Source organism: Mus musculus, chromosome 4 (assembly GCF_000001635.26).
Source record: "Mus musculus strain C57BL/6J chromosome 4, GRCm38.p6 C57BL/6J".
Classification (NCBI taxonomy): Eukaryota; Metazoa; Chordata; class Mammalia; order Rodentia; family Muridae; genus Mus; species Mus musculus.
The window spans coordinates 128,438,859-128,451,691 of NC_000070.6; the positions used below are offsets into that span (position 1 = coordinate 128,438,859).

A 12,833-nucleotide genomic window follows, 5' to 3' on the forward strand; every position below is an offset into this window, starting at 1 on the left:
CTGTGCCACAAACCTCTCAGGCCAGGCAGACCCCCGTGCTCTCACCAGGAAGGTGGCCGGCTGTCTGGAGCTGAAGATGGCGCCGCCCAGAAGCTCTGCAACTCTCTCGCCCGTCCCAGAAACGGCTGGCACTCTGTATTCCACACGGTCACCCGTGCAGCCTGCCCTCCGCGGAGTCCCGGAGCCAAGAAGGCTCCCGCTGGCGCCTGTGCCACAAACCTCTCAGGCCAGGCAGACCCCCGTGCTCTCACCAGGAAGGTGGCCGGCTGTCTGGAGCTGAAGATGGCGCCGCCCAGAAGCTCTGCGACTCTCTCGCCCGTCCCAGAAACGGCTGGCACTCTGTATTCCACACGGTCACCCGTGCAGCCTGCCCTCCGCGGAGTCCCGGAGCCAAGAAGGCTCCCGCCGGCGCCTGTGCCACAAACCTCTCAGGCCAGGCAGACCCCCGTGCTCTCACCAGGAAGGTGGCCGGCTGTCTGGAGCTGAAGATGGCGCCGCCCAGAAGCTCTGCGACTCTCTCGCCCGTCCCAGAAACGGCTGGCACTCTGTATTCCACACGGTCACCCGTGCAGCCTGCCCTCCGCGGAGTCCCGGAGCCAAGAAGGCTCCCGCCGGCGCCTGTGCCACAAACCTCTCAGGCCAGGCAGACCCCCGTGCTCTCACCAGGAAGGTGGCCGGCTGTCTGGAGCTGAAGATGGCGCCGCCCAGAAGCTCTGCGACTCTCTCGCCCGTCCCAGAAACGGCTGGCACTCTGTATTCCACACGGTCACCCGTGCAGCCTGCCCTCCGCGGAGTCCCGGAGCCAAGAAGGCTCCCGCCGGCGCCTGTGCCACAAACCTCTCAGGCCAGGCAGACCTCTTGCTTTTTTTTTCTTTTCTTCTTCTTTTTAAAGTCATCTCTTTTTTTATTGTTTGAGCCTCCCATACGTGCGTATAATGTATTTTGATCAAATTCTCTCTATTCCCTCCCTTCCAGTTCCTTGTCTCCTGCCATTGCTTCTCCTTCTCAACTTCCTGTGCTGTGTTGTTGTTGTTGTTGTTGTTGTTGTTGTAACCTGATTAGTTCTCTTAGCAGTGCCTGTATAGAAAAGTTGGCAGTAGCTCCGCAACTAGGGGTGGGGCTTAATGATCGTCCCATCCATGGCCACGCCCTGTACAGGTCTTGGACAGGGACTCACAGCTTCTATGAGTGCATACATGCAGGGCCACACTCATCCTCAGCAAAGCGTTTCCCTGACACTCCTGCCTCTTACCATTATTCCAAGCAGTTTAAGTGTTTTCAAAGAAATAAAAAGTGTTCTTTTTGTTTGCATAACTGCACGTGTGCTGCTGCATGCATGCAGAGGACAGCTTGTGGGAACTGGTTCTCTCTCTCTCTCTCCACCATGTGAATCCCAGAGATTGAACTCAGGTCTTCAGGCTTGGCTGCAAGCACCCTTACCCACTGAGCATCTTGCCACCCCTGTGACTGGGATTTTTATAATCATGGTAGAGAAGTTGAGACCACCCTGCACACTTTGTGGAAAAGATAAATGTATTTGAGTTGCTCCTTACAGTAATAGATGCCATAAACAAAATTTAAAGTGAGAAAAGGTACCAGACACTAGCAGATAATACTAGCATCGAAAAACATATCCCACAACAGGAACCAATTTAGGTAAAAATAACGAATAAAGAGCTTGGTGGGCAAACAGAATTTTTAAAGATAAAGTAGCCCAATTAAGATGGATAAAGAATATGAAGAGATAAAAATGTCCCAAAACTGTGTACACAGAGTTTTAACATTATGTAAAATACTAAATTATCTAAATTCAAAATACCAGTGAGGTTCCATTTTGGTCTGGCAGATGGGAGAGTATTTTAATGTAGAATATATTTGCGACACTATAATAGCTGGTGTGTTGACGAGGCGGAGTTTTCAGAGAATAGTGCAGTCCGATGCTGTTTGGAGGGAACTGAGATGGATAGAGCCACAGGAGAGGACGACTTAACAACCCTCATTGGGGGAGGGAGGGGATTAGATACCTTACTCCCCTCCCCCACCATATCGAAAATAGTATTTCCACAAGTCTGCCAAGACATGAGCAGAATGAGAAAAGAGCCACCAATATAGGTGTGTTTCTTGCAGTTTAATGAGAAACTGGGACTAGATTGTTCATTTCTATAGAAAAAAAATTAAGTAGGCATATAAGCCCATACTATATGTTATTAAAGAAAGTGACCTAATAACCATGGCCAGGGGTCTCATTCAGTGGATAGAGGGCTCTCCTAGCATGAGTGAAGTCACAGGTACAATCCTAGCATCACACAAAAGTGGGTGTGGTACACATCTGTTGTCCCAGCACTGCAGAGAGAAAGCAGGAAGGTCAGAAGTTCAAAGTCAGTATTGGCTACATGGTGGATTCAAAGCCAGCCACTCAGTTCCCACACACACACACACATACACACAATGGAGGATAAGAAAAAAAGGGAAGGGAAGATTAAGTCCATGATGGGGAAAACTATATGAGTACAAGCTAACTATGTGAGTATATGAGGAAGTCTAGGTTATGTGCTAATAGTAAGTGGAAGGCTATGTGCTAATAGTAAGTGGAAGGGATATGTGCTAATAGTAAGTGGAAGGGATATGTGCTAATAGTAAGTGGAAAGGCTATGTGCCAGTAGTTAGGGGAAAGGTTATGTGCTAATAGTAAGTGGAAAGCGCAGGAGAGTCAGTTGATTGTATGAGAGAGACTTCAGATTTTTCAAAGCACCTCATACCGTTTGCTTTTCTGCCTTGCATGTGTCTCATTTTTATAATTTAAACAGATTTTTCTTTTAGCGCGACTGCAATAAGTGAAGAGAAACCAATGTCAGTAGAAAGCAGCACCGCCTATGTGAAGTCTGGGGTTTCGTGCATAATGATAATGAGCCAGGGCTGCTTTGGTGGTGGTGAGAGTGCCTCGGGTGTAGGTGATAGAACCAGGCTCGGGTCCACAGGAATCCTCTTTATTGTCTCTGACACGTTTCCAAAGCCTCAGCGTATCCCCAAAGTGAATGGAAATGGACTCACAGAGTCATTGTCACCCAGGTTTGTAGCCATAGTAACCTCACCTACCAAACCCTTCTTTGTCTGGGATTGAATTGAGGTTCCTACCAGGCTGAGAGCTTGACGTGACATATGTCTTCCCATACAGACAGAGGCCCTGGTGTGGCCTGCATCACTTTGCAAAGATCCCCTAGCTGTAGCTAACAGCTTCAGCACTCTGCTCAGAGACACCCAGATACGGGCTTACTCTGTGTGTGTGTGTGTGTGTGTGTGTGTGTGTGTCTGTCTGTCTGTCTGTGTGCACACACTCGAGAGCGTGCATCCACACACCTTGGCATGTAGAGTGGGATGGACCTGTGGAAAGCGGGGTCCTCCTGGTATGCAGAGGCCAGAAGAGAATGTACATATGCAATAAGGGTTCCAGAAATGGAACTCAGGTACTTAGGCATGGTGGCAAGCATCTTTACCTGCTGAGCCTATCTCTCCAGCCTCCTTGACTTTTTAAAAGAATCACATTCTTTCTCGCCCCCTCTCAATCTAGAATTATAAGGACTTATACTCGGGAGCTTGGCTGTGGCGAGTTACGAGGAGGGATGGAGTGTGGCCATGCCGACATGCACTAAATCCACACCCTCTCACCCTTGTCCCCACGACTGCGAGCTCCATCTGATGGAGCCAACCAGCAGGAAGCATGGGGATGCTTCCAGACGATGCCTCCCCTCCTCCCTGTAAATCTTTCTCTACTGATGGGAAGATCCTGGGGAGAAAGTGGCAGGGCCTGGAATAACCGCCTGTCTCCTCTCTCTGCCCAGGCTCCACTTCCTGGTGTTTGACACAGAAGAAGTCCACGATGTGCTGCGCATCTGGGATGGACCTGTGGAAAGTGGGGTCCTCCTCAAGGAGCTGAGTGGCCCAATGCTGCCCAAGGACCTGCACAGCACCTTCAACTCGGTCGTCCTGCAGTTCAGCACGGACTTCTTCACCAGCAAGCAAGGCTTTGCCATCCAGTTCTCAGGTGTGTGCTTGCCCACTGCCAGTGCCTCGAGCCCCTCCCACCTTCCGTCTCTCCACCCTTGGCAAGACTTTTCCATCTGCTGTGTATCTGGCTCATGGTTTATTCAGATATCTGTGCTGAGGAGCCAAGGAAACAGCTCAGGAAGCAGCGTGTTTGTCACGTGAGCGTGAGGATGTAAGTTGGAGGCCCAGAATCTGTTTTGTTTAAAAAAAAAAAAAAAAAGAGGTAAATTAGCATACACTTGTAATTCCAGAAGGACACCTGGGACACACTGGCCAGCTGACCTAGACCAGTTAGTGTATTTCAAGCCAATGAGAGAGACTCTGTCTTAAAAGAAAAAAAGGTGGCAGTGTCTTTGAAATAATACATGCATAATGGTTAGCCTGTGACCTCCACATACGCACGTGTTCTCTCTCTCTCTCCCTCCCCTTTGCTCCTCCTCCCTCTCTCTCTCACACACAGTGTATATGCAGTGCATATGCCCCTGAGTACACACAAAAATATTTCCATGCATTCCCAGCTCACTTGGGTAGAGAACGGCAGCAGACTGGGAGCTGCTCAGGTCCTAAGAAGCTCATGAGTAGAGAAATCCATGCTGCCGAGACCACTGTAAACATCAAGAAAAGTGTTCTAGAGAAGGTGTTATCCAAATTCACGCCTAAAGGATGAATAGAAGTAACTGAGAAGAAGCAAGTATCTGAAGGATGGAGTGGTCAAAGCCATGGAAAGATACTAGCAGGCTGGACTTCAGAGGCTCTGTGGACCCTAACGAGCAGGAGGTGTGAAATAGGACATCTTGGATGCAGAGAACACTGAGAGAGAAGAGTGGGTTCTGAAATAGAATGTGGTCCCTTGGGGTGAATGGGGGGATGTTGAAGAAGACTCAGGGCCCAGTGGTGTAGGTCTCTATTCTGGAAGTGTCCGTGTTGTGTCCTCTGGTTCTTTTGTGAGTGCAGGTCTTGGAAAGGACTGGAAGCCAAGCATGAGAGTGATCTTAGTAATCTCAGGTTATCTAAGCGTGCACGGCAGTGGCCAGTCACGGAGCTGCATGACAAAGAGCTGCCAAAAACTGGCAATACTCAAATGCCCAGGTCCTGACTTGGCTGATCTTCCAGAACTCAGAATCTCCGGACTTTCTCTTCTGTCTTCCAACTTCCTGAGCAACTCAAGCTGGGGGATTCGTGGATTCTGTATTCATGGATTCAGTCAATCCTGGACCAAAAATTCTGGGTGTGTGTGAGGGGTGGAATCACATCTGTACTGGACATACACAGACTTTTTTCTTGTAACTATTCCCAATCAATATTGTATAATAGCTATCTCCATACTATATATTAAGTATTAGAAGTAATCTACAGATGGTTTAACATACACCAGAGATCATATGGGTTATGTGCACCATTTTTACACAAGGGACTTAAGCATCACGGATTTGAGTATTCATGCCTGGGAGAATGCCTGGAACAAGTCCCCTCCGGGATACCGAGGGGACCTGGACATAGTAACTTGTCCTCACAGCATCTTCTGTGCTATCTTCTGGCCTGGCATTTCCAGTCTATTCTTGAAGGTCCATGGAATATTAATTGGTACTAAAAAAAAAAAAAACAAATGTGCATGGCCCTGTTGGAAAGAGGCTTGGTGGAGGCCAACCTAAGCAGATTATCTGTAATGGTAGTGCAGCGTCTGAGAGTATTCCAGATGCTCACACTCACAAATTCAAAATGTGTCCGGTAAGTCCCACTTTCCAAACGTATTTGACCAGGAATGACTTTTTTTTGAGGCCATCTCAGGAGACTGGCATTTCATGGAGCAAATGTTAGCAATTGCTGGGATGAGCAATAGAAGCAAGAGACGATTCCCAGCATACAGAGGGAGGGTGTGGAAGATTCCCAGGCACTCTCTTGGGGAAGGAGCAACATGAATAATTAAAGCACACATGCAGTGCGTGTTCTCTGACTGTGCCCATGCTGACAGAGATGTTTTAAGACAGGATCCCAAATAAGCATCCCACAGATCTGCACCATCCGAACTCCTCTGTGTCCTCATGGTAGCCCCACAGGATGGTCCCTAGGCACTCTCCTGTGTGAACCACCTAAGTAAGGCTCACTCCTGCAGCTCTGTCGTGCATTGGCCAGGCCCAGCTCCCAGGAGTCAGAGTCATCACCATCCTTCAAGGTTTGTCTCCAAAGCTGCTGCCTCCTAATCTCCCTGTTATGAATTAGTTGCTGCAGCCTCTGGCTCCCCCAAGCATCTCGCTTCTGTTTCTCTAGCGCCAGCCAATACCTCCTGCCCATCTTGAGTGGCATCTCCTTGGCATCACACATCTCTCTTAAAGTATGAAGGCTAAGCAGACCTCTCAGGCTCCCTGGAATCCATGTATGCAGCAGGTGTTGTTACACATGAAGTCATGATCACATGAGAAGGGCTGGGGTGGTGGGGTGTCCCTGATACCAAGTGTTTCCTTAGGCAATCTCATGCTGGTCAGAGCAATCACAACTACCTAGCCCGGGGTTCCAGAAAGGCCATGACAACCTGGCCCCCTGTGCTCTGAGTACACTGGAGGTTCAGGAAAGGTCACCCTTTCTGTTGCTGTCATCAGTTAGCAAATACCAGGACTCCTCTCTCGGGAGAGGGAATAGCTTACCACACATGAACCTGGTAGTGCATGTTTGATGAGGGATTGGGCAGAAATGCCAGGCACGATTAGCACAAGCTGCTTGGCTTTATTAAGTAAACATGACTGTGCAATAGCTAACATCCTGTCAGTACCCGGAGGATCTAGCCTTTCCCTGGAGGCTTTAGCAAGCTGCTCAAATCCAGGAGCACTCAAGAGAGAACCTGAGACCCACAAGAGTTGAGCGGGCATCGTGATCTCAGCCATCTACAGAGCAGGCGGCAGCTAAGCTCCCCACTAGATCATCTCTTAAGAGTTTTGACAGAAACGTGTTGCCACAGACACTATTATTAATCCACGCTGCAGGTACAGGCTGTGTGGATTCTTACACAAGGTCACAGAGTTAATAGGCAGCAGAGTCTAGATCGAAACCCGTGCGTCCAGGATTCCCAAACCTGGTGCTTAATCACTGCATTTCTGTTGCCTAGCATATAAATAACCTTTCTGAGTGTGGCCAGAACTGCAAGCTGTTTTTCTCCCAGGGAATCATTTACATATGTACAACACCCCGTGACACTGGGGATGAAAGCTAAGTCTGTTTTTAATTGGGAAGGCAGAAGATAATTCTTATTTGACTTTCTAAATAAGTCCAGCGAGTGTCAAACGATGATGATCTGTTCATTCATTCATTCATTTATCCAGCAAATATTTACTAAGCACTGTGGCAGGCTGAGTCCCGAGGACTCTGGGGATGGAGTGATGAGCAGAATGGTCTCTGTCAGTTGAGAGATGCCGGGGGATGATATTGACAAGGAAGGGGCAAACAAATAAATTAGGAAGATTGTTACAGATTGTCCTGGGACAAGAACAGAACAGGATACTCTGATGAAAACGGCAGTGGCAGCAGGGAAGGTTAAGGCTGAGACCAGAAAGGGGATAAAGGAGACCTGTCTAAAAAGTGGTCTGGAGCTAAAAACTGAACATCAAGGTGGAGCTGGCATAGGAGACTTGCTTCGGGTTCATTCCAGACAAACAGAAGGTGTGCAAAGTCCTGTGATGGGGAAGGGGGAGGGGCATGAGCAGACCATGTGGGGAGGTGTATAGAACTGTGGCCGGAACATAGTGATAGAGCATCGTTTTAAAGTGAATAAAAATAAGGGATAGTTTTAGCATCCTCAAAAGGGGGGAGCTTGAGATAGGATGGCAGCCAGGCATGGAGGCATAAGGCTGTGGCCCTGGGTAACCCAAGGAGGCTGAGGCCTTGGGAGGTCAAGGTCAAGGATTGCCTGCACAACTTAGTAAGATCCTGTCTAAAAATGTAAAATGTTCAAAACAAAGCCATGGTGAAGTATTTGCCTAGCTCGAAGAAGCACGAGGTTCAACTCTCAGATCGTTTTCTCAAAAGGGAAAGAGGGGGGCAGAAAAGTAGAAAGACAGAAGGAGCAACAAAGGGAGGGAGACATAAGAAGGAAAGAGAAAGGAAGATAAGGAGATAAGACACCACAGAGCGAGCTTTGACAGAGTGTTCTGTCAAAGACTCCAGTCCTTCAGCCTTTGTGGTCCATGTGGCGTGGTACAACTCACTTTCTTCCTTCAAAGCATGAAAGCGGGGTGCCATGTAAACAAATGGCCATTGCTTGTGTCTCAATAAAACTTTATTTGTGGAAATAAGCGCAGAGGCAGATTTACCTGTGGGCTATAGTTAGTCAGCTACTGCCTTTGGGGTTGTGGAATCAAAGGTAGCATGCCACGCAATCCCAGATCTTGTACTGAGTGATGATGGCAACAGGCTCCTGGGGCTGCCACTCCTTGGCCATGGCCACTGAAGTGCTTCTGGTGGCAAAGCAGAATGGGTGCATCTCCCCCAGACGTTGGAAGCCATCGACAGACCGACCAGAATCTATTGGAGGCCCCATGCCTTTGTGTAAAAGCCAATGTGAATTGTATACACTGGGCCATAGCAGATCCTTCGGTTGGACTATAAAGTAAAAGTCTCCCGATTGTGGGCTAGGGAGCTGTAGGTAAATCACAGGATCTCCAGAAAATCCCTGCCTCTGGGTTCTGCAGAGCAAATGCTACAGGGACAGGTTCTGCCATCTGCTCAGGGTTGGGGTGACAGCTAGGGCATGATGGTTGCCTCAGTCCTTCCTCTGCCCTTGTCAGTGGCCACTGTCACCTCCCTGCCTCTGTCACCAGCTGTAGCAACAGCACCATCCTCCTTGTCCCATGACTCACTGACAGTGATGTTATGCCACCACGTAAGCTGAATTTCTTTGGGTCATGCTCCCTCCCTCCTTCCCTTCCTCCCTCCCTCTCCCTCCCCTCCATCCCTCCGTCCCTGCCTCCCTCCCTCACTCACTCACTCCTATTATCGTTTATTCCTTCCTTCCCCCCTTCTATTCCCCGCTTACTCTATAAACCCACTCCCTATTAGACTTAGTTAAGCACCATTTCACAAACCTCTCCTCCATTGCTGAGCCCCACCCCCACTTTTTCACACGTATGTATATGTTATTTATATGGCATGCATGCATAAATGCGTGTTCTCACGTATGGATGTCTGTGCATATCTGGCTTGGTTTGGAGGCCAGGGTTTGATGCTGGGTGTCTTCCTGGTTCATGCTACATTTTTCTTGCTGAGAATCGTCCCTGCACCCAACGCATCCCAATTCAGTCATCATAACTAGGCAGCTTGTCTCAGAGATCCCCTGAGCCCACTTCCCAAGTGCTGGGGCTCTAGGCCAGCTGCCATGGCTTTCCCAAGGGTTCTCTGCTCCTTGTGCTCTTGCACCCAAGTCGTCTGCCCAGCCCCTGTTCTGAGATTTTAATACAGACCAGCCGCTCAGGTTGATTTTGAGCTCAGTTCTGCCACTGGCTACAAGTATCTGATTTTTTTCCCTAAACATGGTGCAGGTCTAAAGGGTCCGTGGCTCCTTTGACATAGGGAGAGACCTGACCTCAGCAGACTCCCTGGGACCCTCATGGGCAACCCTAGCAGGCCAACCCCAAATCCTTCCCAAACTCTTTTGCTTAGATCTGTGGAGTTCAAACTGTATTCCCCTCATTCAAACTGATCATGGCATGAGATAGCAAAGCTTTGTCTGGGGAACAACGTTAGTATTTGTAAACGTGATTCATTTCTGCACTCATAGCAATGCAACCAAACTTCCAAAATGCATCTGCTGCTACTAAATCAGTGGTTCTCAGCCTTCCTAATGCTGCGACCCTTTAATGCAGCTCCTCTTGTGGTGACCCCAACCATAAAATGATTTTGTTGCTACTTCATAACTGTAACTTTGCTACTACTATGAACCATGATGTAAATATCTGCTATGCAGCCCCAGAGGGGTCGTGACCCACATGTTGAGAACCACTGTGTTAGCTGCCCAGTGGTCACAGTGAGGTATTGGTCCAGTGGTGACAGTGATGTAAATGGGTCAGGCTGGTGGATACAATGACATAGCTCTATTAGTGGTCACTGTCAAGGGCATGATGATCAGCAGAGCTGATGAGCTGTGAGCCTGGCTGACAGGCAGACACTGTCACCTCCCTCTTCTGTTCTCTTGCCTCAGTGTCCACCGCAACCTCCTGCAATGACCCGGGAGTCCCGCAGAATGGGAGTCGGAGTGGTGACAGCTGGGAAGCCGGTGATAGCACAGTGTTCCAGTGTGACCCAGGCTATGCTCTGCAGGGGAGCGCAGAGATCAGCTGCGTGAAGATCCAGAACCGATTCTTCTGGCAGCCCAGCCCGCCCACGTGCATCGGTACAGAGCAGCTTCAGGCATCTGCTCCTCTCTCCAGTCTTGGGGTTGTGGGCACCAGGCTCCTCTACACAGTAGGCAGCTAGCTGCCTTTTGAGCCTGGGGCCAGGAGAATGGTTCAGCAAAATGATGCAGAAAACCCAGTTTTCCTATACACACTCATGCAAACATGCACACACAGTCACAGACACACAGACAGACACAGGTACACACAGGTACACACGCACACACACAAATACACACACACACACGCACATCCCATGAACTTTTAAAAAATTATCTCAGAGAGTTCTGAGCCAGGCAGATCTGTCCTCTTGTCTCCAGCCTATTGTCTAAGTTGAATTCCAGGTCAGAAGATCAGCAGATTCCAGGGGCAAAGGAAAGACACTTTTCTCCCTCTCCCAGGGAATTGCTGACTGCCTGGATTAGGGTTCCTGCGATCTACCCTTTGTCTTAAAATCTCCCCATTCAACAGATCAAGGCTCTTAATAATAACAGTAGTAATAATAATACTCACATGCCCCAGGTGCCCACATGCCCCAGGAGCCCACATGCCCCAGGTGCCCACATGCCCCAGGTGCCCACATGCCCCAGGTGTTCACATGCCCCAGGTGTTCACATGCCCATGTGTTCAGTTCTTCTGTTCCCCGAGTGAAATGATGAACTCAGTTGATTCCTGTGCCCATGGCTGGTGGACACAGAAGAGTAGAGAGACCAGCCAGGCAGCAGTGGTGCCCACTTTTAATCCCAGTATGCAGGAGGCAGAAGCAGGCAAATCTCTTAAGTTTGTGGCCAGCCTGGTCTGCAAGATGGCCAGGACTATGTATACAAAGAGACCCTGTCTCAAAAGGGGGGCGGGGGGGAGAGGAACGATGACGATGGCCACTGAGTCCGAATGTGTGCTGGGCTCACACTAGAAGTTTGCTTAGATAACCCCATTTAGCTTTTCCCTGCAGCTCCCTGAATTTAGTACCATTCCCTCATTATAGCTACAGAAACCAAAATAGAAAAATTTGGATATCTTGTCCCAAATTGCAAAGCTAAGAAACACAAGAGCCAAGATTCCCGCCCACGCCAGGCTGAGCACAAAACCCCTGCTTTCCCACCACCAATGCGTCCTCCCTGCTAGAGACAGACTTAGGGGACTTCCTGAGACCTCTCCCAGCTGTGTTCACCCTGGAAGGTTCCACGGTAAGGGCCACCCTGATATCTGACGTCTGACCTTGACTTGCCCCAACTCTAGGATGTGGTTCTGAAAGCAAGACATTGGATCCAGTTCCTTGGTGGAAATGGGGTTAGCTCACGAACCAAAGAGACCCTGGAGCCAACTCAGTGTTGTGGAGAAGTGGGGTGTGCAGACAATCAGACCCAAACATGGGCTGAGGATCTGTCATTCACTGTGGAAATTGTTCAAGTCTTAGCCTGGGATCCTCGCCTGTGAGGGGAAAAATGCACATTTCCCTGGTGGCATAGTAGAGAGACAAGATACCTAGGCCTCATCTCCTCAGATGCTTGTCCCCCTTCCTTTCTGCCCCCAATGCCCTTCTTTGTTCCTATTTCAAATCCTTGTGCTCCCTTCCTCGCAGTGAACCGGACTCCAGTGGTGGGGATGCGGGATGGGGAGTGGTTCTGTTGAGAAGCACCCAGAGGCCTCTGTGTCCCCTCTCAGTGTCCCCTGTCCCACAAGGCTGTGACCCTCTTAATATACTTTCCAGAAAAAGTAAGTCCTTGCACCAGCACCCTGCGAAGGAAGAGCTGGGCTGGGCCGGGCTGACAGGCTGCAGCTGGGCATTGAGCAGGCCAGTGAGGTTAATTCAGCTTTCATGGCACACACTTCTGCACATGGCCTCGGGGAGGGCGCCTCCTCTCACAAACAGATTGGAAATCCCAGCGATGAGCCCCTCGTTTCCAGCTCCTTGGCAGTCTGCCATGAACAGAGCTAGCTGGCCCTGATGGCCCTGCCTTACAGGAGAGAAACAAAGAGAGGAAGCAAATATTTGTCAAACGTTGTCTGTGATGGATGCCAGGCTAGCTCTAGCCCCATTCCCGGTGAAGTCAGCACATGAGCTTAGAACTCTGGTTCCTGGGTTTGAGTCTGGCTTCTCCACAAGGGGTGTTAGGGGTCATCTGGGCAAAAGTCATGTCAAAGCTGAGGTGTGAAATCCTGAGCCCCCACCCCCATCCCTGTCCCCATCCCGGATGCAGTGAGCTGCCTGGGATGTTAGAGGCTGAAGGAGGTCCTTGGGAAAAACAGCTTGCTGGATCCCTGGGTACCCTATCCTCCCCATCTGTTGAGAAGTCCACCAGCACAGGAGAGGGTGGCCACTGTGGACCCTCAGGAGGAATCGCAGCACATTGGTCCTGATGAGGGGCATGCTCATCCTTAGGCAAGGAGTAAAGCTGGAAGGCATCTGGG

At 49.7% G+C, this 12,833-nt stretch overlaps 1 protein-coding gene across 7 annotated transcripts in view; it reads left to right on the plus strand.

The window, feature by feature from the left end:
• Csmd2 (CUB and Sushi multiple domains 2) overlaps positions 1 to 12,833 on the plus strand; it is a 581,156-nt gene that overhangs the window by 452,354 nt on the left and 115,969 nt on the right. For all 7 annotated transcript variants that reach the window (XR_001784158.2, XR_001784159.2, XR_001784160.2 and 4 more), the window contains 2 exons: positions 3,840 to 4,042; positions 10,229 to 10,420. Coding sequence is in view for 2 of the 7 variants with exons in the window: in XM_011240560.3 (XP_011238862.1) it covers positions 3,840 to 4,042; positions 10,229 to 10,420 (395 nt within the window). In the remaining 5 variants the exon portion in view is untranslated. The remainder of the gene's footprint in view (positions 1 to 3,839; positions 4,043 to 10,228; positions 10,421 to 12,833) is intronic.